The sequence below is a fragment of the Zootermopsis nevadensis genome, unplaced genomic scaffold, assembly GCF_977971745.1.
Source record: "Zootermopsis nevadensis isolate Lab colony 2312 unplaced genomic scaffold, Znev_1.0 Znev_ptg000010l, whole genome shotgun sequence".
NCBI classification, from domain to species: Eukaryota; Metazoa; Arthropoda; class Insecta; order Blattodea; family Termopsidae; genus Zootermopsis; species Zootermopsis nevadensis.
Genome location: NW_028259142.1, coordinates 8,053,533 through 8,081,253, shown reverse-complemented (window position 1 = coordinate 8,081,253; position 27,721 = coordinate 8,053,533). Strand labels below are relative to the sequence as shown.

General features: G+C 39.2%; 1 protein-coding gene across 2 annotated transcripts; it reads right to left on the bottom strand.

Annotated features, from left to right (window-relative positions):
- Positions 1-10,464: 10,464 nt before the first annotated feature.
- Positions 10,465-27,292, bottom strand: LOC147874198 (protein takeout-like). Of its 2 annotated transcripts, XM_087346434.1 has the most exons (6): positions 27,212-27,292; positions 20,337-20,429; positions 19,706-19,841; positions 13,623-13,756; positions 11,591-11,743; positions 10,465-10,814 (listed from the first exon to the last, which is right to left on the bottom strand). In XM_087346434.1, exons 1-6 carry the CDS (start codon positions 27,276-27,278, stop codon positions 10,663-10,665), a joined length of 735 nt encoding a protein of 244 aa, XP_087202560.1. In that variant the 5' UTR covers positions 27,279-27,292; the 3' UTR covers positions 10,465-10,662. The 2 variants fall into 2 exon arrangements, with proteins under 2 accessions (XP_087202560.1, XP_087202561.1); XM_087346435.1 differs by lacking the exon at positions 20,337-20,429.
- Between the last annotated feature and the right edge of the window lie 429 nt (positions 27,293-27,721).

The following is a 27,721-nucleotide window of genomic DNA, read 5'->3' as shown; positions in this document are numbered from 1 at the left end:
TTTGATTCGTTTTCTCAGAAATTGCATTTTAGTAGGAGCTATACAGTATTGTTTTAACCTCACTGGTTTGGAATCCGTTAGGAGAATATGGTATTCTAGTAACTGGGTCAGCCCTAGCTTCTGACTCAGCACGTCAGGGTACAGAACAATAAAGCCTGACAAAAGCCTACGGTGGATGGACTAAGGCTGCCCCAAATTGAAATACTTTTCGGAGACCTTCACCGGTTGAGTGATCCCCTGCAACGCAAAATCCGATGTTGACATTGAACAAAACGGGACGTATGCATCCGGCCCGCAATGAAAATGACACCTGAGTTTCACAACATCCAGCACGAGACCAGTATTTATAAAAAAAATTCGTTCCCGAAAATAAGGGGAACAACTAACTTTTTTATTACCAGAAAGAGGAATTTCCACGAGTAACGTCTGACCTTCATCGACAAAATGCTTCACCGAGCACTTCCGTAAGTTGCCTAGAGGCAGTAGCACACATACGAGGTGCATTCGGAAAGTTTCCAGACTGCGCGTATAAAAACCCGTACACTTATCTCAGGTATTAAATTCATCCATCACCCTCGAAGTAGTTCCCCTGGGAGTGAACACAACGATCCCAGCGCCGCTGCTAAGCCTGGAAGCATCCCTGGAAATCTTTCTTTGTCAGCCTGTCAAGCACTATCTGCGATTCTGCCTGAATCTCTTCTATCGTCTCAAATCTCCTACCCTTTAGCTGAATTTTCATCTTTGGGAAGAGGAAGAAGTCACACGGAGCTTAGAAAGGAAGTTGGGGTCGGTTCTTGCAAGATCTTTGAGCTCCTAACAAACGAGAAGTCGATTCTGCTTCTGGTCCTCACACAGGATGCGTCGCATGTGGAGTTCTTCCTTTAGAATCAGCTGACAGGTCCCATAGCCTATCCCAACAATGTCGCACAAGTCGTTGATGGTACGACGTCGATCTTCGTGAATGGCCTGCCGAATCTTCGTAACATTTTCCGGAGTTGTGCTCGAAGATGGTCGTCCAGAACGCTCGTCATTATCGACAGAGTTTCGGCCATTTTTAAAACGTGAATGCCACACAAAAGTTTGTGCACGACCCATTGCGGACTCCCCAAATGCTTGCTTTAGCATTTCATAGGTTTCCATAGCCGTTTTGGCGAGGCTTTGGCAAAATTTGATTTGTTCATGAAAATCCGCCATTCCGAAATCGCAGGAGGTTCGGTGTAATGCACTACCAAAACGCCCGTAACTAAGAAACAAATGCTAATTCGATGATGCCGGCTGGCACACTGATTCACTATGAATGTAGGCCGCACCCCTTAGCGGCAGAAGCTGGTATTACTTCCGGTTCGCCCTCTATTGACACAGTCTTGAAACGTTCCGATCGCACCTCGTATACCTGATATTAGACATTTTCAGATTAGGAATCACTTCCTGCATTCTATTTCTTTTTCGTATCCAGTACACACCATTCAGCATGGTGTGCATTGAACGACCCATCAGTACATGGATTCGACCAAGATCGCGATATTTAACGCTCCTGGTGTGTCCCCCTCCTGCATTCTACTAAAGGTTTGTAAACAAATCAAAGGCCTAAACGATCCAAAGTCTAATACAGCCAGAAGCAAATGAATAACCACTTGAACCTGGATGCGGGACGTCTGGAAGGTAGACTCGCCCACTAAACTCCGATTAGGATCCTCTAGTCATTACGAAACTCCCGGAGTCTGGGTTACAGACCGGCGTGTCTGGCAATCACTCAGCCTCTTACGACAGTGTTTCTTATGGCCGTTTCACACTGCCGACCGGTCGCCGACGACCAGTCGCTGAACGACCACTAGGTAGAAAAGCTAAGTACGAGCTTACACACGAGGGCGACCGCGACCAATGACCGCCGTCGACCAACAAGCAGTGAGCGACGCACGGGATACATAGATGGCAATCACGTGTTCACATTGCGGGCGACTCAGTCAGCGACCAGAGCTCAGACAGGTGATATATCCATTGTTTCTTGTTTTCTCCCGTCTTGTTCATGTCACTCAAGTGATCAGTATATCATGAGTTTTGATACTGAAAGATTTATTTCGGCTGTAGATTCACGAAGAACCATTTTGGACCTTGCAATTCCCGATTATGCAAACAGGGAGTTGAAAAAAATTAATGGGAAAAGGTTGTGGAATTGTTTGACGAATTTTTATCATTATAGTGATCTCCTCGACGTCCATACTGCTTGACTGCTTCCAAAGTACTGAAGCTGAGGCCTCTGTCTGCGCTGGTCGTCCTGCTGGTCTCCTCGTTTGGTCACTGATGGTTTTGGTCGTTCAGCGACTGGTCGAAGGTGCGAAACGGGCCTTAATGTGTCTTGTCCTTTTTACACACACAAAAAAGCGTCTTTGTGACGAGTGGAGTATTAGTTGCAGATGGAATGGAAGATTTTGTGACTTGACGTTGATTACTAACACCAAAATGTACTCCCGGAGAGGAAACAAGAGTTGTCACGCCCCTAGGTCTCAATTGATCAGAAAAGCTAATATTTTGATCATGGAAACATGGGTAGTATAAAGCTTCTAGACTGTATGGCCTGAAAAACAAGACGGAATTTTTGCGTGGAATTCAGTCCTTCCTGAATATTTGCCACAAATTCCTTTTCCAACACAGACAGTTTTTTATATAATCGCTGCGTCCTTTAAACTACTAACATACGAGTAGAAACATTCGTATTTCCTCTGAAGATGGCCAAACAGATCCCGTCTTAATGAGTCGAACATCCGTTTTAGAAAAAAATTTCTTTCGCACGAAATTTACCAAAGGTCAAATCGGAATTTAACGCCGCATTAACACGCGCACTCAAAAGTTCTCGACTATACGGATAAATAATTTCAAAAAGTGTCCTGTTTGGGATTGGAAACAAACTACGAATTTTGATTACAGTTCACAAAATATCCAACAAAACATTGATTTTCAGACCATCCACTACAGGTAATTCCTGTAACAGCCTCTCAATTGGATGAGCAATTCAATTCTAAAGGGCTTTGACGACGGTAGTTTACACTTAAAATTATTTATTGTCAGGACTTTTTCTATTAATAATTTTTAAAATTCACGACGTTTCGGAGGCTTGTTCTGTCTCCGTCTACAGGTGAGAGGTACCTATGCTGTTGGGTCCCTTAGAAAGAGCTAGTCCAATGACAGAGACTAGCTCTTTCTAAGAGACCAAACAGAGTAGGTACCTCTCACCTGACAACGGAGGCAGAACCAGCCTCCGAAACGTCGTGAATTTTAAAAAATGACCATTGATAAAGATAAACAAATAATTTTAAGTGGATGAGCAAGCTAAGTAAGCACGGAAAAATTGAAGGGGGTAGATGAAATAGAACCCACTAGTGGAGGAAGCGGAAAATCAGATGTGAAGGCTGGAATGAAACACCTGGGCTGGACTGCACACCAGTCGCAGTACTTACAACAGGTAGTGGCACAGAGACGGTGGTAAGATAGATAGCTAGCCTCGGTTGCTGATCGTCGATTCGCTGAATTACAAAATGGGGCACTGAAATTTCAGTGGAATGTCAAGAAGCAAACACACACATTATCTTACGCTCGGTCTCTGCTAAATGAGCTAAATGCTCTCCAATATCAGGCAGGAAAAGACAATCGGGTGGAGGACCCAAAGTCTTCAAACGGGACAAACGTTCAGTCAAATGCCTGACCCGAGTCCATATTTAGATTTAGGTTATACAAAAAGCCTGCAAATTCTGACACTTTAAATGAGATGGTCCACCAAAGTCCTTGCAAGTTAACTTCTCCCAAGTTCTCGAACTTAATAGGCATAGGTACCGACATAACGGAACGAAATATTTTTCTGAGCAAATGCAAATCTACATCACTCTGAATCCCTCGGGTACGCAGTACGTACTCGAGCTCCTCATTTATCAAGTAATTGGGGTTCATAATACAATAATATGGGGACAATAACATCAGTATATATATGATTTCAAAACAAGTAAAAATGTAACCTAACAACCCACCACTGGGATATAGGCCAAGCACGCTTTCACATATAAAAGAGGCTTCCATAATTTAAACACGCATGAACATAATAAAATACGCTCTGCTACATCTTCTATATGCATTTGTCAACTATGTGTATAGGCGTGGATCAACCAATAAGGAGAAGGAACAAGATCATAAAATATTCAATTTAATATATTATCATACACTAAGAAACATACACAAGAGATAATAAAAGAGATAAACAAAATATACGCCTGAGCGAGATCCACTGTAAGACGCACACAGTTTTATAAGATAAATAAAGAACTTTCTGCAGCGGGCGCCCCCACAGGCGGACCAAGAGCAGAGAGCTAAACGCCGCATAATCAAAACGGAATTTAGATACACAGGCCGAATCCGGATTTCTAGAAGTGTGCGGTGCAAAATCCTGTATATCAATGGTCATCGAAGTTACAGGACAACACAGTCCTAAGAAGTGGACGGAAAAGGTAGAGGGTTGGGAGTAAGAACAACTGTGTATGGCCACAGGTCATATTCTGAAAATTCGTATTTTGATAGTCACTTCATTAACCGTAACATTTTCGTTACTGCTGCCCGTGGAACACATCAATTTTAATACTAGTTTAGGGCAGAAGTTAATCTCCCATCGGTTGCTCTTGTGTGACGTCTGTCAGCCCTCGTTCTTGACAAGTGTCTAAATATTTGCCGGACTAAGGAGTTCCCCACACCTGCAAATTTCGATTGATATCTCTCAGTCAGTGCTCTAATATGGTCGGCAAAGAGCGGGATCCCCAAATCCTCATGAACATGCCTGTTACTAACATACAAAGGCTCGTTATTAGCAATGCGAAGACCCTTTGATTGCAACTCTTGCAGCATTCGAACGTGGCTGAAAGCAGATGACCTCCAGATCGGTAATGCGTAATCCATCTTGGGATGGATGAGCTGCTTATAGAGCAGCACACTGTTCCTGAAGCTCAGGCAACTTCTCCTATTCAGGATCAGGCCTAGCACACCCAACCGTTGCGCCGCCTTCTTTCCCACCTGGTTTACGTGCACCGGCCGGGTAATCCGGGCGTAGAGTTTGACCCACAGATACTGCGCTGTTTTGACCCATTTTATCGGCTGTCCGAGAAACTGCACCGCTCCGAGATGTAGGATTCGACTCCCAGTCTTAATGAAGAGAACGACGGTGCTCTTCGAGCCGTTGATGGCGAACTTCCAGGTCCAGAATCACAGGTCCAGTCCACCGAGGTAGGCCTCCAGATACCCAACGAGAAGCGTTGGACTAAGGGATGTGGCTACGACGGGAAGTTGAGGACGGTCAGCTTGTATAGGAGGCCTTCGACCCAGACTCTATCAAAGGCTTTGGCCACATACACGGTTAACCGCCGCTCGTCAGAGTTCCTGTTGCCCCTTTCAACGAGGCGAGCCAGCTGCATCGTCGTGCTGTGTCTGGGTCGAAACCCAAACTGCTTGCCTCGCAGTAGCCTGCGTTCGTACACCTCGTGTAGGACCCTTGTTAATAGGATCTTCTCACAGAGCTTGCCGACTTTGTCAAGAAGACTAATGGGTCTGTGGGAAGAAGGTAGCGTGGGGTCCTTCCCAGGTTTCAGGATGGATATCAAGCGAACGTGTTTTCATGTCGAGGGGAGGTGCTGCCTGCGAGGACCGACTTGAACACTTTCGTGAGAAAGGTTATCGCGCGCCGTGAAATATGTCTCAGGACCGTGTTCGGTATACCGATAGTGCCTGGAGCCTTGCCAACCTTGAGTCTCTTGATGGCCTGAATGATCTCCGAAGGACTGTTTAATTTCAGATTACTTGCGGGGGCATACGCGTAAGCTTGCATAACCTCGTTAACCATGTCAATAACAGCCGGGGCCGACTGGTTGTGCACCGGCTGGAACTAAACCTCAAGGTTGTCGGCCAGGGCTTCTGCCTTCTCGGAGTTCGAGAGAGCCAGTACTCGCGGCAATAGCAAGGGGGGCGACGGTGTAGGGACTCGCATAACCAGCTTAGTCATCTTAAAAAGCGACTGGTCCCCGCATTCCAAGGATTAGAGCGTGTCGCTCCACTGTTGGTTCCTCCACTCGTTGAGCCGATAGGTCACAGACCTCTGGAGTCGGTTAATCTGGGTCTGAGAGCGGGGTTCCTCGTGACCTGCCAGCGCCTCATCAGAAGAATTCTTTAGGCGTATTTCATCCTGAATACTAGCGGACAGAGGCGGTCGCCTGTCTAAGCAGGGTCGAAGATTTGGAGCGGTCGCCGCTGTGGAATCGAGGACGGCACTGGTCGACTCCTCGATGCACTTGTCGATTGCCTCCTCGTCCTTTACCATGGGCTTCCTCGGGAGTCTGCTTTCGAGGCAAGCCCGGAATGAACCCAACTCCATTCTCGCGAAGTCCGGGCAGTTAGTTAGGTTTTAGAAGGATGACCGGCACGTGATGTCGATGAGGACGGGCAGATGATCTGAGCTGAGTGCAGGGCAGACAGTCACATACACCGGTAGGACGAAATCCTTGATGAGTACAATATCAAGGACATCGGGGGTTCCGTTGTATGTGTAGGGAGCCGTGGTCGGGGAGTCCGTCCCGTAGATCAAACAGGATTCTCTGTTGGCATAATCCCGCAGGAGCGAACCGCACGCAGAGTTAAGTCTAGAATTCCAGTCCGTATGCTACGCTTTGAGTTCACCAGCCAATAGGACCGGGACACTCCCGCTCAAGCAATCGGTCAAGTCCGACTCAATCCAGGGCCGCGTGGGCGAGAGGTATGCCACCACGAGCTTCACTTTCCTGGTTGCCAGCACCAGGTGAATGGCGGTTGACTCCAGTTGCTGTAGAGCGGAGATCGGCACAGGGAAATGATCTATGCCCTGCGGAATATAACGGTTTTGAGGACGGCTCGCGGACGGGCCTCCCTTGGTGGAAGGAAAGAGGCCGCGGCGAGAAAAAGACGTGTTAACTCGACGCAGGCTATTGTCGGCAGGAAGCAGAGTCAGTCGAGCACAGCAGATCTCCCTCTCTGTACCAACCACCCAACGAACCAAAAAGCTAACTGAAGGCGGTGTCCTGCGCAAGCGTAAAAATCGTCCCTTGCTGGGTATCAACATTCCTGCGTTGGAAACGCATTGCTGGAAATGGTAAGCAGAGCCTTATAACTAAAAACGGACATTTTTGCTAACGCTAACAAGGTTCCGTCGTGGCGGGAGCCTCTACCATTCAAACTACGGCCTGTTGCTGCTGATGGGAGATTATCCCGTCAGGCAACTTTTCCAAAGAATTTAGTTAGTTGGTTCTCTTAGGTTTGAACCCAGGGTGGGAGGGGCCGTTTCGGCTGAAGGGCTCTGCGGCTTGGGGGGGGGGGAGATCACTTCAGCTGAGGGCTCCGTGATCGGGGGGTGGCGGGCCGTGCCCCCAAATAGTTATACCCTGGCATTTGCCTTACAAAAGCACGGAAAACCTCAGTCAGGGTAGCCGAGTGGACTGACCAGTCGTTGCGCCTAGTTGGCCGTCTTTTGGGGACAGCCCGGGCTGGCCTGCTGAACTTCAGTCCCCCTCGGTTTCCCTTGGGTGACTTTCCCTCTCTGTGGCCAAAATGGTCCATTTTATACCGTAAGCCCCCTTAGGGTTACACAACCAAAATTCCCAGCTTTGCCCAAAAGGAAATGTAACTTCAACTCCTATTGGTGTGGGTCCAGGTTAGGTTCGAAATACCTCCTCCTTTTCACCCAATCCTCAGGGAGTCCCTCCCACACTTTTACTTCCAAATGGTCATCGCTAACTAGCGGCAAAACCCACTTAGACTAAAAGCAGGTAATTCAGATACAAGGGAATATCCAAGTCCAGGAACTCGGAAGACCTCTGTGTTCCCACGTACTTCAAATACCGCTTCATCACTCAGTATCGGCTGTCCATAGTCGATCCCAAGCTTACAATAGTTCTGTATATAAATAAAATAAGCCGCCACGGTGGTCTAGCGGTCAGAACGCTAGCCTTGTAATCCTGGGGTCCCGGGTTCAATTCCCGGTGGTGCTCAGATTTATAACTTGTGTTGGGCAAGGCATCACAGAATTTTCCTCCGGGGGCTTCCCCGGTTTCTCCGTGGCATCCCAACAATTACTCCACTCACACTCACACAGAAGAAGGCAATGGCAAACCACTTCTGGATCATCTGCCAAGAATGTATATATATATATGAACAGGTCCCTGACAACCTGAAGAGGATGGAAGGATCCTGTTCATAATATATGGACCTGTCGTCAGACAGAACAATAAAAATAAAAATAAATACAATACACAGGAATCATAAACTAAGAAAAGAGAAGCAGGACAATAAGTGGATAATACAAAACCTTATTACCTAGCAGACAAAAGTTGGGTTTCTGACAAGTACAAAAAGAAAAATAGCATATCACGGCAAGGTGATTAATGAGCGGTTACAGATGGGACAAGAGGTGTACACTGGATAAAGGTCGGGATGCCTGAAAAGAGAAGACCGCCGGGCTACTTAGATGTACATATGGGAGGATAAAATACAGCGGTATCTATAGAAGGTATTAGTTGAAGGCGACTGGATTTTATTGGCCCAGAACAGAGACCGGTGGACGGCTTTAATTATTTCGATGATGAACCTTCGCGATTCATAAGCAATTTAATTAGTTAGATACTTATTCATAATTGTAAATGATGAAAGTTTATACAAGATAGGTGTTAACAACAGCCTGCTTTTTGACGTTTGATGTGATTGCTATCACAGTACCAGGTTTAGGATATCGCCTTATGAATTTAAAACTAATATATTCAATCATACAAATAGTATCTGGTATAAGAACACTTGTTTACCCGGAGACCTTATGTAAGGGGCGCTAATTTTTCAAAGATAACATCTTTGCTATGAACGGAATGAATAAATATCGTAATATTTGCGGTTTTTAAGCTGGTGTGACCAGAAATTGTTTCTTTTGGGTTGTTGTGCCGTGTAGTCTTATAGGAGTTTACAGACGTTTCAGAAGGCGATGAGGTAGGCAGCAAGACTTTTGAAACGTCATTAAACATCAACCAGACTACACGGTTCAACACCCAGGAGACAGTCAACTTTCGAATAGATATCTATATGAGTTTTGTTTTTATACATGATTTTATATGCATGAGTAATCTTAACATATGTGAAAAATCTAAAGCCTTACATATATATTTCTAACGGCTTATAACGACAGTGAGGTGTTTTTATTACTTTTTCCATGTCAGTATTTTAATTAAATCCATACCAGTTGGTTCTACGCCTCTCTTCAATTGGGTAGACAAAATCTACTTTGTTGTTCACGGAGATAATGTCTGAGTGATGCTACCCCACGGCACCCAACACAGTGCGGTGTTGTCCTACCATCTGAAGACACATTTGTGAACCAACTAACGAAACACTGTGATTGTAATTGAACAACATTTTGGCCGTGGATAACATCCAAAGGAAGAATTATATACGCTTTCTTACTTAGTTTGCAGTGGTAGTTAAAGTAAGAAACATCTTATGCCCTGTAAGCGGTATAACAAGCAGGCCTTTGTCGTAGTTGCTCCAATTTCACATTGTAAAATAACGCCATCCACTCGCCATATGTTGTAACGCATTTCTTCCTTATTACAGACAAAATGTGTCAATGAGAGGAATAACTAGGATTTTTAGTAGATACACACAAACGTTCATGCATGTACGAACACACACACTTACTTCAGCTGTTAAATAACAATCTAAGAATACTTAGCTTAGCAACAACATGAGGAAATAGGAATACACATATTAAAATAATATAAAAACTTCTGTATGTTGTTTCCAGTAAAGGAATCAGTTCAAGGAACTTCAATCTCTAGTCAACCATAAATTTTGTTCTGTATATAGTCAGTTGTATTCTAACAGACGGTCTGCATTAACACCAGCGTATTTGAATTATGTAATAGGAAATGTGATATTGTTAAATATGGACACAGTCATAAAGTAATTGTACCTGATTGAAAACATAACATACATATGGTATAACGGGGCAAACTTTGCTTTGATGTCCGTGCGCTCACTCCACTTCTATTGTTGGTATTTTATAATAGTTAGACATTCATGACTTGTGACATGTGGTAGTTCCTGATTTCTGGATTCTGTTATTGGTGATGTCTGGCATCTGTTTGCCATCTATGACTTGCAAGATTAATGAGTTTCACAAATCCCAAATGTTACATTCTTTGAAAGTGTTTTTGTACTTTATTTATTCTTTTGAACGAAGGCCGCGTGGGCAGGTCATGATATTGTTTTCTTAATTTTAGTATTGTGGAGTTGCCCTTAAGAGAGTATACATGGTGCATATGTATAGAGACTGACACAGGTGTTGAGTTTTGTGTGAAAGCAGGTGTACAGCCTGGAGGCACGGCTATTCATTCTCTATGAAATGGTTTAACAAAGTAGACGCCATTGAATGAGAAGTTTTGCTACACATGATTTGTATTCTTTATTAGAAAATATTTTAATTCTGCATAACTATATATCAGAAGGACTTTTTGTGACAGAGAGTCTGGAAGGAACTGTTCTAAAAGCTGGAACGGTTATAATGGAGAATATACGTTCTAATGTATCATATAACTTCTAAAACATGCAGTTATCGGGTCTGACTCAATCAGCAAACAGTTCTTTCAATGGAATCTTCTTGGAGACGTTCGAAAGTTTGTTGTGCACTATGCTGCCTAAGGTGTAGAATATAGGCTTGCCAAGGTCAGCAATGATGAGCTGCCAGTTTTCATTCGCAAATTTGTTCATGTTGTCCCCTGCAAAGACACAAATATCAGCACCTGACTTCTCTCTGTTTTTACAAACCGGCCTATTTCATTAATTACATAATTGCTATAATATGATTAACCCTTAATTATATTAGTTAAATAAGTCCTCATTTTGCATTTGAACAAATAATAACAATCTTTCGTTAAATAAAATGAGTTAAAACTGCAGAATAGAATGCTAAATCAAAACACCCAAAGCCATGTATGTGTTTTCTTCCCACCATTACTATATGTCTGGGTGTCTATGTGGTACAGTTAGATCATTACAATAAACATTGACTGGGAATTTAGTAACGAAACACAGTTACTTCGAACATGACGTCCAAGTACAAGCTACCATTACCTCAAAAAACATTATTGTTTTTTGAAAGATTTTTCTCAGTCGAAGGACCACATGCATTTAAATAATGATTCGGTTTACATAGGCTGTATTTTCTGTAGTATATCGCGTCCATTTCCAACCCTAAATTGTCAGTATGATGTTTTTCATTCTGTTATGTCTTTCTCTTCGTGCTTTCTTCATTGCTCTTGTTGTCTAGACTCGTTCTTGTTCTGTATTATCTCTCCCCCTTTCCCACTCTTTATCAGCTCACTTCTTCCTGTTCAAAATACTCGTTTTGATTTCAGTTAAAAAGAGGATCCCATGGATTCATTCCCTGTATTAGCTTGAAAAACGTTCCGCAGTTGAATTGGAATTCCCTAATTAAATTCCTATATGCTGTCATAGTTATAAGTATGTTCTAGTTTAATATATAGGACCTCACCTAAAAATTTATTTCCATTGAAAAGGTTTTCGAAGTGCACTTTCATGAACTTCAAATGGATATCCACGTCATAAGCTTGCGGAATCACGTACAATTCACCATCCTGTAACGTGTTCAGGGTGTAGTTTGTTGAATAATTGCCACTGAGCCCATCTGGAAAAAAAGAACTTTATTAACAAAAACAGATATTGTAGGCATTTAATAAGCCTAATAATTAATTCTATGGTTAAGGATCTCCTTATGCTCATCAAGAATTTGAATCGTTGGTTATTAATGAAATTATTCAAGTTCAGAAATTAAAAATTAGATGAATATATAATTAATGTGAGTAAGTAAGAGCCTGAATGGAAGTGATCGTGATCAATTTGACATTTCTGTCCTGTATTCCTTTGGACAGAATGAGGAGGATAGAGGTTGCCAAGCCTTTTTCGGTGATGGTAAGCTTATAATTTGTATCCTGAGTGATATTAATAGAGGATAAAAGCGTTCTGAGTTGATTAAATTACTAATATTTTTATATATCTTCTACTGTTTTAACAGAACCTTTTAAAAACTTTGGGCGTCCTCCATCTCACAAAAATAAGCCAGCTAAAAGTACGTTACCTGATTAATTTCCTCAGGAATGTAATTAAAATATCTTTAAACCAAGAGCAGTTTAGAAAAGAAATAAAGATAAAAAGTGATCTTCTTAACACGCACACCACGTACGTACATAGGACCACCGATTGAGAGATATTGATTTGTGTTATTACCGCTCTTCATTAGAACAACCACCAGCAGGCTTATAACAACTTTTCCCCTTATTTGAAGTTCTTTAGTCAGCTTTTGGTATAGATTTCTTGAAATCGCATTTCACAATTAACTTCTCTCTTACTTTATTCGTCCTACATAGACCCAGCGCGAGGGGTAGGCAAGCATGGCTCCTGCTGAGGGCCTAGCGACTGATATTATTTCTAATTCCTGCGCCGTATTACGTAAGTCGTTATTGTACTAATAGAATCGAGGTATTGATGCGCCTGACCTCCACGGTGGTGGCTGCTCCGGTTTTTCCGTGGCATCTGAACAATTACTCCATACTCCATACACACACAGAAGAAGGCAATGGCAAACTACTTCTGTATCACCTGCCTAAAAAACATATATGAACAGGTCCCAGACCTAGAAAATAATGGAAGGATCCTGTTCATAATATATCGCCAAACTCCTTTAAAGGAGGCGGCTTAATTAAGAAGAAGATTGATGCACTTTATGCGATTCTTATACAAATTTCCCAGGTCATTGTTGTTATTTTGGTCATTTATGCACTCAATATATGCTATGAAATTTTGGCACAACAGTGACTTCCGTTTAATGTTCTTAGGTAATATTTGCACTGATGTGATCCCATGTCCCATTGTTGCCTGACTGGAAACTTTGGATCCAATTGTGTCTTAGTAGTTGGTTTCATCAATGGCACCTTCGGTTTCAGTGTTTAGAAAGCGCTTCAGACAGACGGACCACAAGAAATTTCACTTGCATGAAAGCATGGTCTATTCCAAGATGGAGTCTCGATATTTTGCTAGAAATGCAGTAGCACATCGGTCATATTAACCATATCTTCTTTTGAATTTCAAATCCGGATGCTTCGGAGAACTAGCAACATGTGTCTGTCAGCAGCAGTGAGAATAGCGGTAGGTACATAAAATCACACTGGCAGCAAAAGGAAATATTGTATTCGAGAGTTAAGGAAGTTCCTGTGACGTAGACAACCTGGTAGGCAAGTGATGATTTGCGGGCGAGTAACACCTTATACCTGAGTGGAGAACGTTGGTATTTTGTAGAACGATATTTCTCGCACCTCTTTGCCACCATTCGCTGACTATAGTATCCTCATTTATTTATTTGTTTTAAAAAGCTCACTTTAATAACTTACAGCGTTTTGAAGTATTCCCAGCTAAGTTTACATCAATTTAGAATAAGCACGACGTTTTTCGGTCTGCTAGAAGTGCACTACACTTAATTCTCGCGTACATTATATACTAGTAACACTAACCAAAGGAGGCTTCATAGAGTCCTTTGCCATATATCGGCAGTCCTACCACCTTCCCAGCCAGTGAGTAATTTCCATTCAGCACAGCATGCGGAATTAGGAACGAAACTCGGATGATCTGCTTCTCGAAGTCAATGCTGTTGACAGAAAGACAGACGGTGGTCGTTAGGAAAATACCTCACACGTAATAGTAGAATTGGAAAAGGTAATCAAGTGAAATATTCAACTGAAAATTATATAGTAACTGGTATAGCACTGATTACGCATGTGTTTTTCATGACAAGAATTACAGGTAAATAGCCAATTCTAACGTATCCATTAATTTCAGCCATACATTTCCACATTACAATGGCTAAAATTGAAGCCGTGGTTGTTTCTGAAAACTCCGATTCCAAGAAAATGTCAATATGAAAAACGCCTACCAATTTCTAAGTCCGAAACATGACAAAAAACTTTTTATTCAACCATTCTCAAGATTTCTTTGCAGTTACCAATCACTATCACAAAGAGCTTTTTCTCCACCACAGTACAATTATTTCAATTTTCCGCAATTCCTTTCTGCAAATATAAATCTTTAAGTTCAACAATTTCTCCATTCTTAATAATAATGTTTGGGGTATTAATAATGTTAAATATTTTTTAAAATCTTTCTGGAAATTTTTTGGCATTTCTTTAAAGGCCAAAACTTTCTCATTCTTAACTTTGTTAAGTTTCAATCATGATATCGCTAATATGGTTTTTTATTATATTTAGAAAAGGGTACCATCACCAACGAAAATGCTATATTGAAAAATAAGAAAGAAACACATCAAAGACATGTAATTTTTCAACTATCGCAATTAGAATGCCTGTTGTTAAGTGCAATATGAAATACGCACTTGATTTTAAAGCTTAACATTTTTCAAAGCAGAATGTAATTATGCATTTAACATATTCTAGTGCCACCAAAAAACCTTTACTTGTAAATATTTAGAGTTTGACGTTAAAAAACAGATACTTCACGGCAATTTGACATACCCAATTTTGTTATAGTCTTTCCCAAACGGGAAAGAACGAGATTCAAGATAAAAAAATTCAGTGAGTTTGAACACTGTAATGTGAGGGACATTCATTTAAAAATAATAGAGTCGGTGAACTTCGATATCGCAAATAATGTGTTTCTAAAAATGTACGAATCTTGTATTTCTTTCTAGAGGGTCGGGTGAGACGGTGATGGAAAATTTATTGATATTCCACATGAATTTAAAGATTTGCGACTTATGTATGTTATGGAAACCAACAAACGTAGAACAGTAAGAGTGGGTGACAGGACGATTCTAACTATACTAGATGTGGTGAAAAGAAAATTATAGAAGAATGTTAAAAAAGAGAGAAATTTTATTTTAATGACAATTATTTTCAAAATAGTTTTTTTCCCAGTTTCTCAAGTTTTTATATGAGGGAAGAGCATTTTATCCCAAATACTGAAAGACCGTGTTAGTTTACTTTAGTTACTGCTTTGGTGAACTCATTAAATTCAAAGAAAGTGTTATTAAGGAGACAAAAATATAACACACAGTTACTGTCTCCATAAGCTGATTTAATATTTGATGATATTCAAGGAAATATTGTATAGCTCGACAGGTAAAGCTTTTCTTTAAACTGACATTCGTGTATTTCCATGAAATATCCAACATTGTAAAAGTCAGAAGTCTTACCAGAATAGGTGTTAAACGCAGCAGGTATTTTTGCGTTTGATGCAACTCCTAAGATACTAGTAGATTTCGGATAACCGCTTTCAAGTCCTAAGTTAGGATATTCATTCACGTAAATGGCATTTTGTATGAAAAAGAGAAATTTGCCAGTAGATCTTTGATTACGTGGGAAAAGTAATAACCAATCAGCAATAAGTTGTGGTTTATTATATGTAGGTGACTGAATATTTACTACCCGAAATCATTTTTATCGCTCTCGGTGATCTAGTGATAGCGTGCTTGTAACTGACCACAAGGTTTGCGGGTTCAAACCCGTCCGAGGTCGAAGGATTTTTAAGGGTGATAAAAATCCGTTGCACATGGTTGGGAAGTATAGCAGGCTGTCCCATGTCGTAGATTTACGGCGTGTAAATGAACCTAACGAGCATGAACGAGATGTTTCGTAAGCAAAATTAAGCGACAAATTCCCAACCATGTTTCTGGTCAATCTTCCAAAACGTCCCCACCAAATGTCTAAAATAGATCAGTCAGCCCCGGAAGGAGACGCCTATATTCTACGTAGGAGAAAAACGAGTATAAGAAGAAAGAAGAATAAACCCATTTATTGTGAAATTCTTACATAAGGTGATTGACGATTAAAGGCATTTGACATTGTTTATTAGACCACGTATTGGTTCCGGAGGCAGACTTTCAATTTTAAACTGGTTATCCATTTAGCTAAAATATTATCTTAATGCAATTACTTTTTGTAATTGTACACTACAAGTCTAATATATATATATATATATATATATATATATATATATATATATATACAGGCTGATTCTAAAAGGATTTTACAAGTTTGAAAATGTATAGAAATGTAATCACAAAGCTTACAGAATCGGTTGAGGTGTCATTTTGTAGCAAAACAAATCAAGTTTGATTCACGTTGTGCTGAAGTATCAAATTCCGTCACCGCGGGCGCAAGCGACAGTGCAATTTGAAATGACTACTTTCACAGGTATTCATTATTTAAAAATATATATTCATTGTGTAAACTGAAAAACGTAACTACTGCAGAAGCGGGTACTGGAAATATTTCGTAAAGATATCTGCAATATATGCGGTAAGACTAAACGTCAATTCGTGAGTGACGGTACTGCACCGCGCTGTAAAAAATATATGTATAAACAAGGAAAAGATAGTTAACGAACTACATTTACCGATAAGGAAAAATTACCCTACAAGGGCTAATATTACAAAAGTATAGACGACATTCTGATTTGGTTGAAATTACAGGAAGTAATGGATTCAAGTACATGTTAACAACAACCGACACGTTTACTAAAAGTTAAATCCTGACAGAGTATCGTAAAAGCTTCCGAAAATCATTTTAATGAGCGGAAAATCATCTTTAAATAAATAAAGGAAGGAGTTTTACAACAAACCACTTTCTGAATTAATGAACAAGTGTGACAAACCAATGTTCAACATTTAGTAACAAAGAAGCTGCAATCTGCGAAAGATTCATTAGGACAATCAAGGATAAAATGTGGAAAACGTTTTCTGTTCAGTGTAGTATAAATGGTTTGACATCCTTCTAAAATTGTTTAGTGATTGTCGTAACAAAAAGCACCGCACTGTAGGAATAAAACCTGTAGAGTTCACAGATTTAAAAATTTGTAAAATTTGTTTACGAAACACTTTATGAACCTATAAATTAAAGTTCAGATTTGGAGACAATGTTCGAATTAGTAAAGTAAATAGTTTATTTGAAAGCGGCTGCACACCAATCCGGTCAACTTATTTTTTTGGTGTACACGAAGTCATTTCTTCTAATCCGCCAACATATTGAATAAACAATTTAAAAGGTTAAATATTTAAAGGTTTATTTTGCGAACCAGATATTTTAAAAAGAAAATACAGTGGTACCTACTTGGTTGAGAAAGTTCTGATAAAATCTGACCATAAAAATTTTAAAAACATTTTCCAGGCACTTTGGCTTATTTCGTAGTAAAGCTTAGGTTCTAGGACTTTTCCTTTCGAGGTTGACTTATAGAAGTACTTTATACCTTTTGCCGGGTTCCCTACTTGATTCGTGACTGCTGATACAGTAAATTCACATTTTCCTAGTATATCTACTGGGAATTCCCCTTTCCACCATCTGGTGACACACCGTGTTGCATTTAGGGTTCTGTTTGTTGGTAACACAGACATGGTTATTTTCATTTCCCTCACTTCCATTCAAAGGCTGCCCCATCGAGGAATTACCGAACTCCAGTTGTTGTTTTTTGTGGGGTTAGATGGAATTCCATCGTTAGTAATTAAGAGTTGTTCTGGTATTTTTACACCCTTGTTAACCTATATCTTTAATCTAAGCTTCCTTCCCCACCCTTGATAGACTTTTGGTTTTGTACAGTGCCCTAGTCCGTTCTAAAATTGAGTATGCATCCGTTGTTTGGAACTTTATTCCTAATACTGACTCCTGTAAATTGGAAAGGATTGAAAGGAAATTTGTAGCTCTATGTTACACTTGATTTTTAATGGCGTGTGTGCTTATAATTATGAAGATATCTTTGTCAGACTAAATTTAAGGAGGAGGCTTCTAGATGCGCTTTCCCTCATTAATGATTTTAAAGGCAAAATTAGTTTCTCATCGGTATACGATACAGTTAGTCCCCGCATATCCACTAGGTTTATCAGAGACTACTCTACCTTTACTGTACAACGTAACTTCAAGGCTAGTCCCTTTGCCAGATGCGTTTCTGCTGCCATTTCAGTCTGTAGGAACATCGACATCTTTAACAAAGATTGTATTTTGCTTACCGATATCAATCAAGTTTTTAAATAATTATATTTGTTAACAGTGAAATCAAGGAACTTATAATATTCAAATTACTTCATTTTGTCCATATTTTATGGTATTTAATCTTGTAAGTTTTTTCCAGTTTTTATTGTTTTTTTTGTTTTTTTAGTATTAATGAATTGAATTATTATACTAGTTAGGCATATTATTTAGCTCATTTACTTGTGAATTATCACTCAATAAAGGATTTGAATTAAATTATTATTAATAGGGTAAATTTATATGTTTAGTTTCATTTGTTTGATTTAGTATTTTAAATATTTTACTTTTATTGTTATCGAAAAGAATGTAATTATTGTATTATACATCATCCTGTACTGTTGTTCAGTGCTTGACTGTTATTGGTATTATCCGGCTGCTGTCAGGTACTTAAATAAATGAATTCATTTGAATCAACGTATTATTATTTTCAGCTTTACGTTAAACCACATTTCCAATCGTATATTTGACTTGTGATCTTAAGCTTTCACGGCGACTATGTGTTTTAATGAAGAAAACACCTTTGAAGAATTCGTTATGTACAGTAGATTCCGATTAATTGGGCCATCTGTTAATCGGGGCAGCCGTTAATTTGGGACAAATCTTAATGAACAAAACAAATCGAGAACGTTATCTGAATTTTCTTCGCTTATTTGGGACACCAAGCCGTTTAATCTGGACTGATAATCGACTATTTCTGTGCAGATCGACGGGAACGAAGACAGGTGGCGCAGAGAAAGAAATATATGTAAAATAGTGACTGCTCTATGCTTGAAACAACAGAATAATTTTACATAAACTTTCTGAAACTGACACAACGGAAGTGACAATAGATACGCAGAGGCTTTCAAAACTCTTCAGCCATCGTTAATGTTGGTCATTTAAAAAACTGTTTGTTTGTTAAAACTGCTACTAAATTAGTCCTATTGTTGGAGACAGTTTCACATTTTACTCAGTTTTCGGTGACAGTATCCATCTTTGGTGAGGTATTTGACACTGCTTTGTCATGTGAATTATTTCAATATCAGGTTTAATTTTTGTGGTTGTACCCTTCAAAGAGTTCAAAAATAAGATACGGCCTGTAGTAGCCGTCACCAAATTGAATGCTTCAGTGCCGCAAAGTACGTCACATGTCTACCCCGCATTTCTAAGTGATCAATAGGGAAATATTTTTCTTTGCTATGCTGCGAGTGCTGTGCTGTAGTGACTCGCCTGGGATCCCATATTCGTGTTACAGCGCTGTACTATTTCTTGTAGCCTCGAAGCACGTAATTCGATGACACCTACTGTTGTTTTTATTTGAATTTTCTTATTAAGTTTATCAGTTGTTCACACCAACAGTTACTGCGAAACACTCCCAAAATGACAAAGCGGTCACTTTGACCTAACCTGTCATAGTGTTACTAAAAGCATACACACGAAGCTCAGAAAACATCGGTGGACCTGTTGACAAGCCCTGGTATAGCCAAAGAACAGATATTTCTGAAGTGTGTAGGAAGATTTGAAAGGAAAGTAATCTCTAGATATTTATTCATTTACTCTTCAGAATATAATTCAAATTTTACCTGAAATCTTCAATAACGACATCCTTCACTCCCACGATAGTCAAATTGCTGGAAGATATGTTTATCCTCGAGTGTGTCAGAGAAAGTTTCTCGACCAATAGTGGATCCAAGACAGGGATGTCATACTTCCGATCTCCTGAGAAATGTAGAATCTTCTTGAAACAGATATCAGCGACCACGACATCTACAAACCATTGCTAAATACTCCTCACGCACAAAACCACATTCGTAGGTCACGAACTAGAAGCTTGGTCCAAGTAACTTACCGAGGCCAGTTGTAATCCTGCCCACTTAACTACAAATTGTGACAAAGAGAAGCACGGGTAGGGACACACATATGACAGCTGTACTAAGTATATACACTTTCACATATGCTGAATAAACAATCCAAATTTATTATATGAATACATATGAAAAATTTAAAACATCTTTAACTTTAAAACAGCAACGGTATTTTTCGTATTCTGCTGCAACGTGTTTGAAAGACTAAATATTATCTAATCTTTCATCCTCGAAAACAATTATTTGCATTTATTATGACGTATATAACTGAATCCATATTGGGAAGTAATCTGAAATATAGTGTCTCATATTGATCACTGCAGCTGGGAAGTGTTGCAGTGTAACTCACCTTGGATAATTCTCGGAATAGCAGCTCTACCATTCTTTAGGGCGCATTCATTGAACTTCGGATCATTTCTAGAACATGGCTTAATGTAGTCCGCTGAAAAGAATTCAGTATAACAAACATCTGCTCAAAAACCTGCCGATAAAAAACTTTCCTTTACTGTTTATCTTTCTCGTATATTTTAAGTGGGACTGTTTCTCTGATAGTTTGTGAAGAGGAGACTTTGGAGCAAAATGAAGACTCTCTCAAAACATCGCAGTGTGGGGGCGCTATAGTGGGATGCAGCGGTACAAACTGAAATAGCGTTGTTAAATGCAGGCGTGTACACTGAATGCGTAACTTCTGAGACACAGCTTGAGAAATTACACCAAGTCTTTTACGGTTTTGAAAAAGTAAACTAAAAAGATATGAGAAACATACTTAAAGTCTGAACGAAAATTAGCTTAAAGTTGAGACAAGAAGGAAGAATAAACTTATTTCTAGCTTTATTCCGAAAAGGAGCCTTCAACTACCTGACCATTGTTTGTGGCATTTTGCAAATATATCGCCCGGGCTTTATGTGGAAGTCGTAGCAGTAAAAGATCGACATAATGTTTCAGTTAAACTACCGGTACCGCTCTGTTATGTGAGTCAGTAGCTCAGCCAATACAGAGGAAGATTTTTTCTAGCTTCTTCATCCAAACCGGTTTTAGAACCACTCAACTTCCTGCCCAATGAGTTCCGGAGTCCTACGCAATTTCGCGAATTCAAGTCGATAAATTTTAAAGACTTGAGAAGTACCTCAAGAAACTTCTTTTTGCTAGTGTCATGAAAATGTTAATTTTATAAGCTGAACTGCTCTTTCTTAGTCGTTAAAAATGCTATTTAAATAATTAAATATCTACAGGTTCTTGTCATGGCTGTCATAGGAAATGTAGTGTACCTCACTATGAATAAAATTGCTATAATATAAACAATTAATATATTTATAATGAAGATGGCTTTTCTTCTGGATTGTAGCGTAGTAATAGTGCTGATAATTGAGGCAGCAGGTACTTGTGAATCTTCGGAAGAATTCTAACAGACTTCACGAAACTACAACTCGAAAGGCACCCATTTTCGTAGGTGCAGTTGTTAGAACCTCAAAACCTTCACCACATGCTGGAATACGTAACGAAGTCCATATTTCATAGTCCATAGTCATTCTGAAAATCCGAAAATTTTCAGCTAGTCAAATTATTTGTCTTTATGGGACCCAAAGATCCATAATCGTGGTCATAGTAACCCGCCACCGACCCTAATCTGATAGTTAAAGCCAAATTATGCAGTCAAACTATATTTTTTTTATTTACTTTTCCTTCTGTGCCTAGATCTCTCAAATGGTGTTTTGTCCTGAATTTTATAAACAAAAATGTAGAACGTGTTTTTCTCATGCCATCCCTCCATGTTATGTGTTTGCTCTACTGAGCTTGAGTTATTTAATAGATCTAACATTATTAGCTTTGCAGCTCATGAACAGGTAAAAGTGAAGTAAAGCTGACCTAATACACAACATCTAGGTTTTTGCGGGGAGTGGAGGTACAGCTATAACTATTTCTTGACCTCGGTACTAGGGGCGGTGAGGTGGTCAGCATCACGCCCCGGCCGCGCTTTACTCCTGGGAAAGAACCCCAATCCCATTGGACAGGAGGCTGGGTGGGCCCCAGAGCTGGTCTGGACGTAGAGGCTAGAGGAAAAATCCTCTGTCCCCGTCGGGGATCGAATGCCAGACACCCAGCCCGTTAATGAACAAGTATTTAGAAATAATGAATGATGCGTATACTTATCACACTGAAAAATAAAAAAAAATATTTTCTTTGATACTAAAGAAGTACTTGCAGGAACTAAATATTATGAACGTGGGGGCATACTATACATTTTCATAAAACACTCTTCGCCTGCCCACGGAATATTATGTAAAAAGCGCCAAAATCTGCATAGAGGACGATTATTTGGAATCAGATGTGTTCTCCGCAAGTAATCGTATGAATGCAATTGCTCTTCTTAAAGTACTTCGAAGAATCTTGATTCGGATAGACCGAATCCTTGTGTGATATCGCGCGAGCTTCTCCACGGCTGTCAATTCACAGCTGCAAGTATGACGTCTTCATTGGGTGTTATCCGTGCAGTCTGTTCTTCTGGCTATGGTAGGGTAACCCAGACAGAAGAGTCCCTGGTCCTCCAGGTTGGGGGTTAAGCGCAGGGCCAACAACCCAGCCTCGTAAAAAAGTTAAGGTTGAGAATAATTTGATGAATGAAGCCAGACTCTCCTCACGAAGACGAACATTAGCAAGGAACAAGGATAAAAATATGGTAATAAATATTGGAACGTGGAATGTGCGCACTTTCTTACAAGCAGGAGCGATGAATGGTATAGCTGATGAAATTATGAAAAAAGGAATGGAAATTGTTGCTATACAAGAAATTAGATAGAAAAGTAAAGTAAAGTAAAGTTTGTCCCACTATACGCCATGTAGGCGTTTGGGGTGAGTGGAGGTATAGCTCCTCTCTTCCTTGACCTCGGCACTAGATGGGGTGCGTAAGGCTGTGCTGGCCTTTACGCCAGTAAGTGAAAGAATATGTACACTTAGAGTAAAAGGGAAATTTCATAATATAACCCTTGTTAATGTCTATGCACCAATCGAGGGGACAGAAGAGGTGGCAGTAGATGGGTTTTATGATGAATTGCAGTCTGTATGTGATAAAATTTCGAAACATGACATGATAATAGTACTTGGTGATTATAATCCGAAGCTTGGGAAAGAAGAAGTCTATGTCAAACTATTTGGAAGGAATAGTCTACATGAAGAAACCAATAATAATGGCCTAAGAGTTGCACAATTTGCAGCTACAAATAATTTAAGGGTCATGAGCACATACTTCCCAAGGAAAGGTATTCATAAGGGTACTTGGAAAATTCGTGGAACAAATAATTTTAATCAAATAGATCATATATTGGTATCTAGGAGGTGGACGACAGAAGTGGAAAATGTGCGCACATTCCGAGGGGCAAATTCTGATTCGCACCATTATTTAGTTGGGTTTAGAATGAAGCCAAAAATATGTATGGTTATGAAAGGGAAAATGGAAAAATTATAAGATGTTATGTAGAGAAATTAGAAGTTAATGGCACAGTACAGGAGTATCAATATAATTTAAACTTAGAATTACAAAAGATAGAAAAAGGGCCTAATATTGAAGATGAATGGAACTGCATAAAGAATGCCATTTTTAAATACAGCACATATAGCTGTTGGAGAGACAAGGAGATCAAGAAATGAAGATTGCTATGATGATGAATGTAGATTTGTCGTGGAATAGAAGATGCAAGCTAGAATGAAATGTTTACAAAGAAATACGAGAGCTAATAGAAATATTTGTAATGAAAACCGGATATTGGCCACCAGAATATGTAGAAGGAAGAAAAGAGAAGCGTTAGGAAGAAAAATCGACAGTATGATAGAACACCATCGTAGAAATGAAAGTAGAAAATTTCATAAGGAGCTTAAAGAAGTAACACAAGAATACAGACCGAAAGCTGTAGCATGTAAAGAAAGTCAAGGGAATTTATTGACAGAGAACCGTGATATTGTTAATAGATGGAAAGAGTATTTTAGTGGTATCCTGACCGGAAATATAATCGAGACAGAGCAGCCGACATATTATACTGTGAATAATTATATTGAAGGTCCTACGTTCGAAGAAGTACAAAAAGTAATCAAATGTCTGAAAAATGGTAAAGCACCCGGGAGTGATGGGATTACTGCTGAACTACTAAAAAAAGGGGAAGTCAAGTTATGGGAGAGAATACATTATCTGATATTGTTGATCTGGAAAGAAGAAAAGATTCCAGAAGAATGGACCCTAGGAGTAATACAACCTATACCTAAAAATGGAGATAGAATGGAGTGTACCAATTATACAAGAATTACACTTCTGAATGTAATATATAAAATCTTGTCAAGTATTTTATATAATAGATTGGTTGTATGTAGAAGAGATGTTAGGTGAGTACCAGTGCGGTTTTAGAGCAGATAGATCAACGATAGACGAGATATTTGGATTGAGACAGATTCAGGAGAAAACCTATGAATATAATATTGACTTACATAACTTATATGTTGACTTCAGACAAGCATTTGATAGTCTCAATAAGGACCAAATGTTAAACGATATTCTCCTACTAAGGATACCATCTAAATACGTCAGGCTCATTAAAATAACGTTGAAAGACTCCAAGGAGTAGTAAGAGTAGGTGGTGAGCTAACTAAACCATTTAATGTTAATATGGGAGTTAGACAAGTAGACGCTTTCTCAACAATACTTTTTAACCTGAGGCTGGAAGCATCTATTCGGAAACTTGAGATATCATGACATATAGGCATAAAATCAATACAAGTGAGTGCGTATGCAGATGATATAGCTATTATTAGCAGAAATGAAGCTGCACTGGAAGAAACAGTATTAAAATTGATAGGAGAAACACAATTAACGGGGCTAAAAATAAATGAAATGAAAACAAAATACGTATGAAAGTTACAAGAACAGCAAGAAATATCACAAATAAATTGAGAATAGGACAATACAATTTTGAACAAATGCAGAATTTTAATTACCTGGGTTCACAGATTAATACTAAAATTCAGTAAGTAATGAAATAAAAGCACGTATTGTGAATGGTAATAGATGTTATTATGCCTATCAGAATTTGGTGAAATCTAAAATACTGTGGAGGCAACTTAAACTGAGAATCTATAAAATTCTGATAAGACCAGTAGTCACATATGGGTGTGAAGCCTGGACATTAACTAGCTTTGACGAGCAATAACTCAGAATATTTGAACGCAAAATATTATGGAAAATCTATGGTCAAATACATAACAATGATGGCTCCTGGAAAATTAGAATGAATCATGAACTAGGTTATATCATACAGGAGCAGATATTGTGAGGCTAATTAAAAGCAAAACGTTAGCCAGGCTTGGACATGTTGCAAGAATGGAGGGAAACAAGGTAACTGGAAGAGTGATGGAATGGAGACCGATAGGAAGAAGGATGAGAGGAAGACCACGAAAACGATGATAGACGACGTGGAGGAGGATGTGAGGACGATGGGAGTGAGAGGATGGAGAAGAATTGTAAATGATAGGAGAGAATGGAAAAAAAATAATCGAACAAGCTAATACCCACACAGGGTTATAACGCTATAAGAAAAAGGCGAAGCAGAAGCAGAGTGTGTAACCATATTGACGGTGACGTTCATCTCGAAAACTAAGCGTCCCAGGATTAATGTTTTTTAACATTATGCACTTCTTTTTTGTGACACTATGGACCCCATGTGCGTGAATTTCATTTCACTTTGTGTAATATAGAAAATAGGTATCGGGTAATATATTAAAGAAATATCATTTCATCTGAAGCAATTCATATGGTTCGAACCACATAAAGTGGCGAGAAAACCTACACGTCAGTCGAATGAAAGTCATTTTCTTTCAGAAATAACTATTCTAATGTCCTGCATTCGTATCGAGGAAAATACGCAAAACTTCCTTTATTACAGCTAAAATTGTTTATCGTTTTACTTCAAGTTTCAAGTTACAGTGAAGGAAGATTTTGTTGGTGGCAGGGAATTAACTTTGAAACAGTGGATACATATTGGCATCAAACCCCTAGAAGTTCTATCCTGATTAAATAAGAAAACCGGACTGAAAATTATGGATAAGTGCAGCCTTCTTTAGTGGCATTGTTATTGTCTGTCTTCTTTTTGTGTTTACGTAATGCGTTGTAAATCCAGTAGACATTGTTGGCAGTATATAGAGAGACGTTAAACGAATAATGTTATTAAAACTGACACATGGTAATTATCATCATCACAGCGTATGGTTTACAGCCTTCTGGCCGTTTCTTGCATCCTAGTCACTTAGGATTCTTTGCCCTTTTTTCAGAGTAGCAGGTGGTGAGACTGCTGCCTCCCACATGAAGATAAATACCCTTAAAATAGAAAAGTTGTGCTTCACGTTTAATGAAATGCTTCTCACAGACTCGAAAATTCAATTATTCCCTTTTATAGAGTGACCAGCGTGTCATATTTTGTTCCAATGTGTCAAAGGATTCAAAATAGAAACTTGGATCTCGGTTTGGGGCTAATTACAAGGTGGTCCTTAAAATAACTTAAATATAAAGAATATTATAAATGATAATATCCGTATTATGGACGTGCTATATATTATAATATTTTCACCAAGATGTATGGACGAAAACAGTTAAGTAAAGTCGTAAATAAAGAGATCCCCCTCTCAAAATCGAAACTCACCCATGAAATTTAATGTGTATTTGCTATATCGAGTTTTATCCAAACCTGTTAGGTAGTTTGTACCCTCTTACTATGCTATGGGATAGGTGAGTAGATGAGTTCGGCTTTTCCTTTTCGGAAGCGGCCAAAGACATGCAAAGAGTAGGATTGTTGTGAAGCAAAAGTCACTTTTCCGGCTAAATATTTGGCGACTCTAGAAAAATCTTTGTTGTTGTAAAATATAATAGATACAAAAAATAAAATCATGAAGCTGTCTCAAAAATAACCTACACATTTTAACTTCGGCATAAGATGCGGGTCAGCTTTACATCGTGGACTTACTTCATCCCCGGGAAAGTACTCCGGTAGTGAATGCTTGTAAACGTATCTTGCTCCAAAGAATTATTTAATCAGTCAGTCATTTGTTTTGATAGGTTTTATGTGATTACTGACAAGAGTGAAAATTCTTCCAGTACAAATATTATCATTATAAAAATTCCATTAATAAGTTTCATTTGAAGTACTCACTATACATTAATCTAAATATACTGACTTTATTGTAACTTACGTAGGTTGAGTGCTTTAGCGCCGATGATCACAAGGTAGAATGCGAAGATCGTTTCAACCTTTGTCATGGTGATGAATTCTTCACAATGTCATGAAGGTCAAAGCGCTCCTATCATATATACTTCAAAACCAGATCACCTTCATTAAAATATGAAAAAAAGACCTTCGTCGTTGTAGCACAACTGGTTGTTACAATAATTTAGATTCCAATCATGGAAATAATTTTTGGTGTATATAACTATCGTGGCTCTCAGTGTTATATTAGCATTCATCATTAGCAGGCTCGCTTGTGCCGTAAATTGCGTATACTTAATTTCGAAGTTCCACAAAGTTGATATGTCTGTAATGCTTCAAATTTAGAAAAAGTTTAATAACGACATTTATTTTATGACATGACTCAATAAAATTTACAGTGGTTCATAATTTACCCACAAAATAGAAGACCAAAGTCAGGATTCGTGTTTTGTCATGTTATTGTTAATTTTACAGGAACAAACCTTGCCAAATTAGC

Coding starts and splice junctions, on each gene's coding strand:
- LOC147874198 (XM_087346434.1), bottom strand. CDS start 27,278: ATGACAAAGGTTGAAACGATCTTCGCATTCTACCTTGTGATCATCGGC. Junction 13,757..19,705: donor GTCGTTATTGAAGATTTCAG/GTAAAATTTGAA, acceptor TTCTGTCAACAG/CATTGACTTCGAGAAGCAGA. Junction 11,744..13,622: donor ACTCTATGAAGCCTCCTTTG/GTTAGTGTTACT, acceptor CTTTTTTTCCAG/ATGGGCTCAGTGGCAATTAT.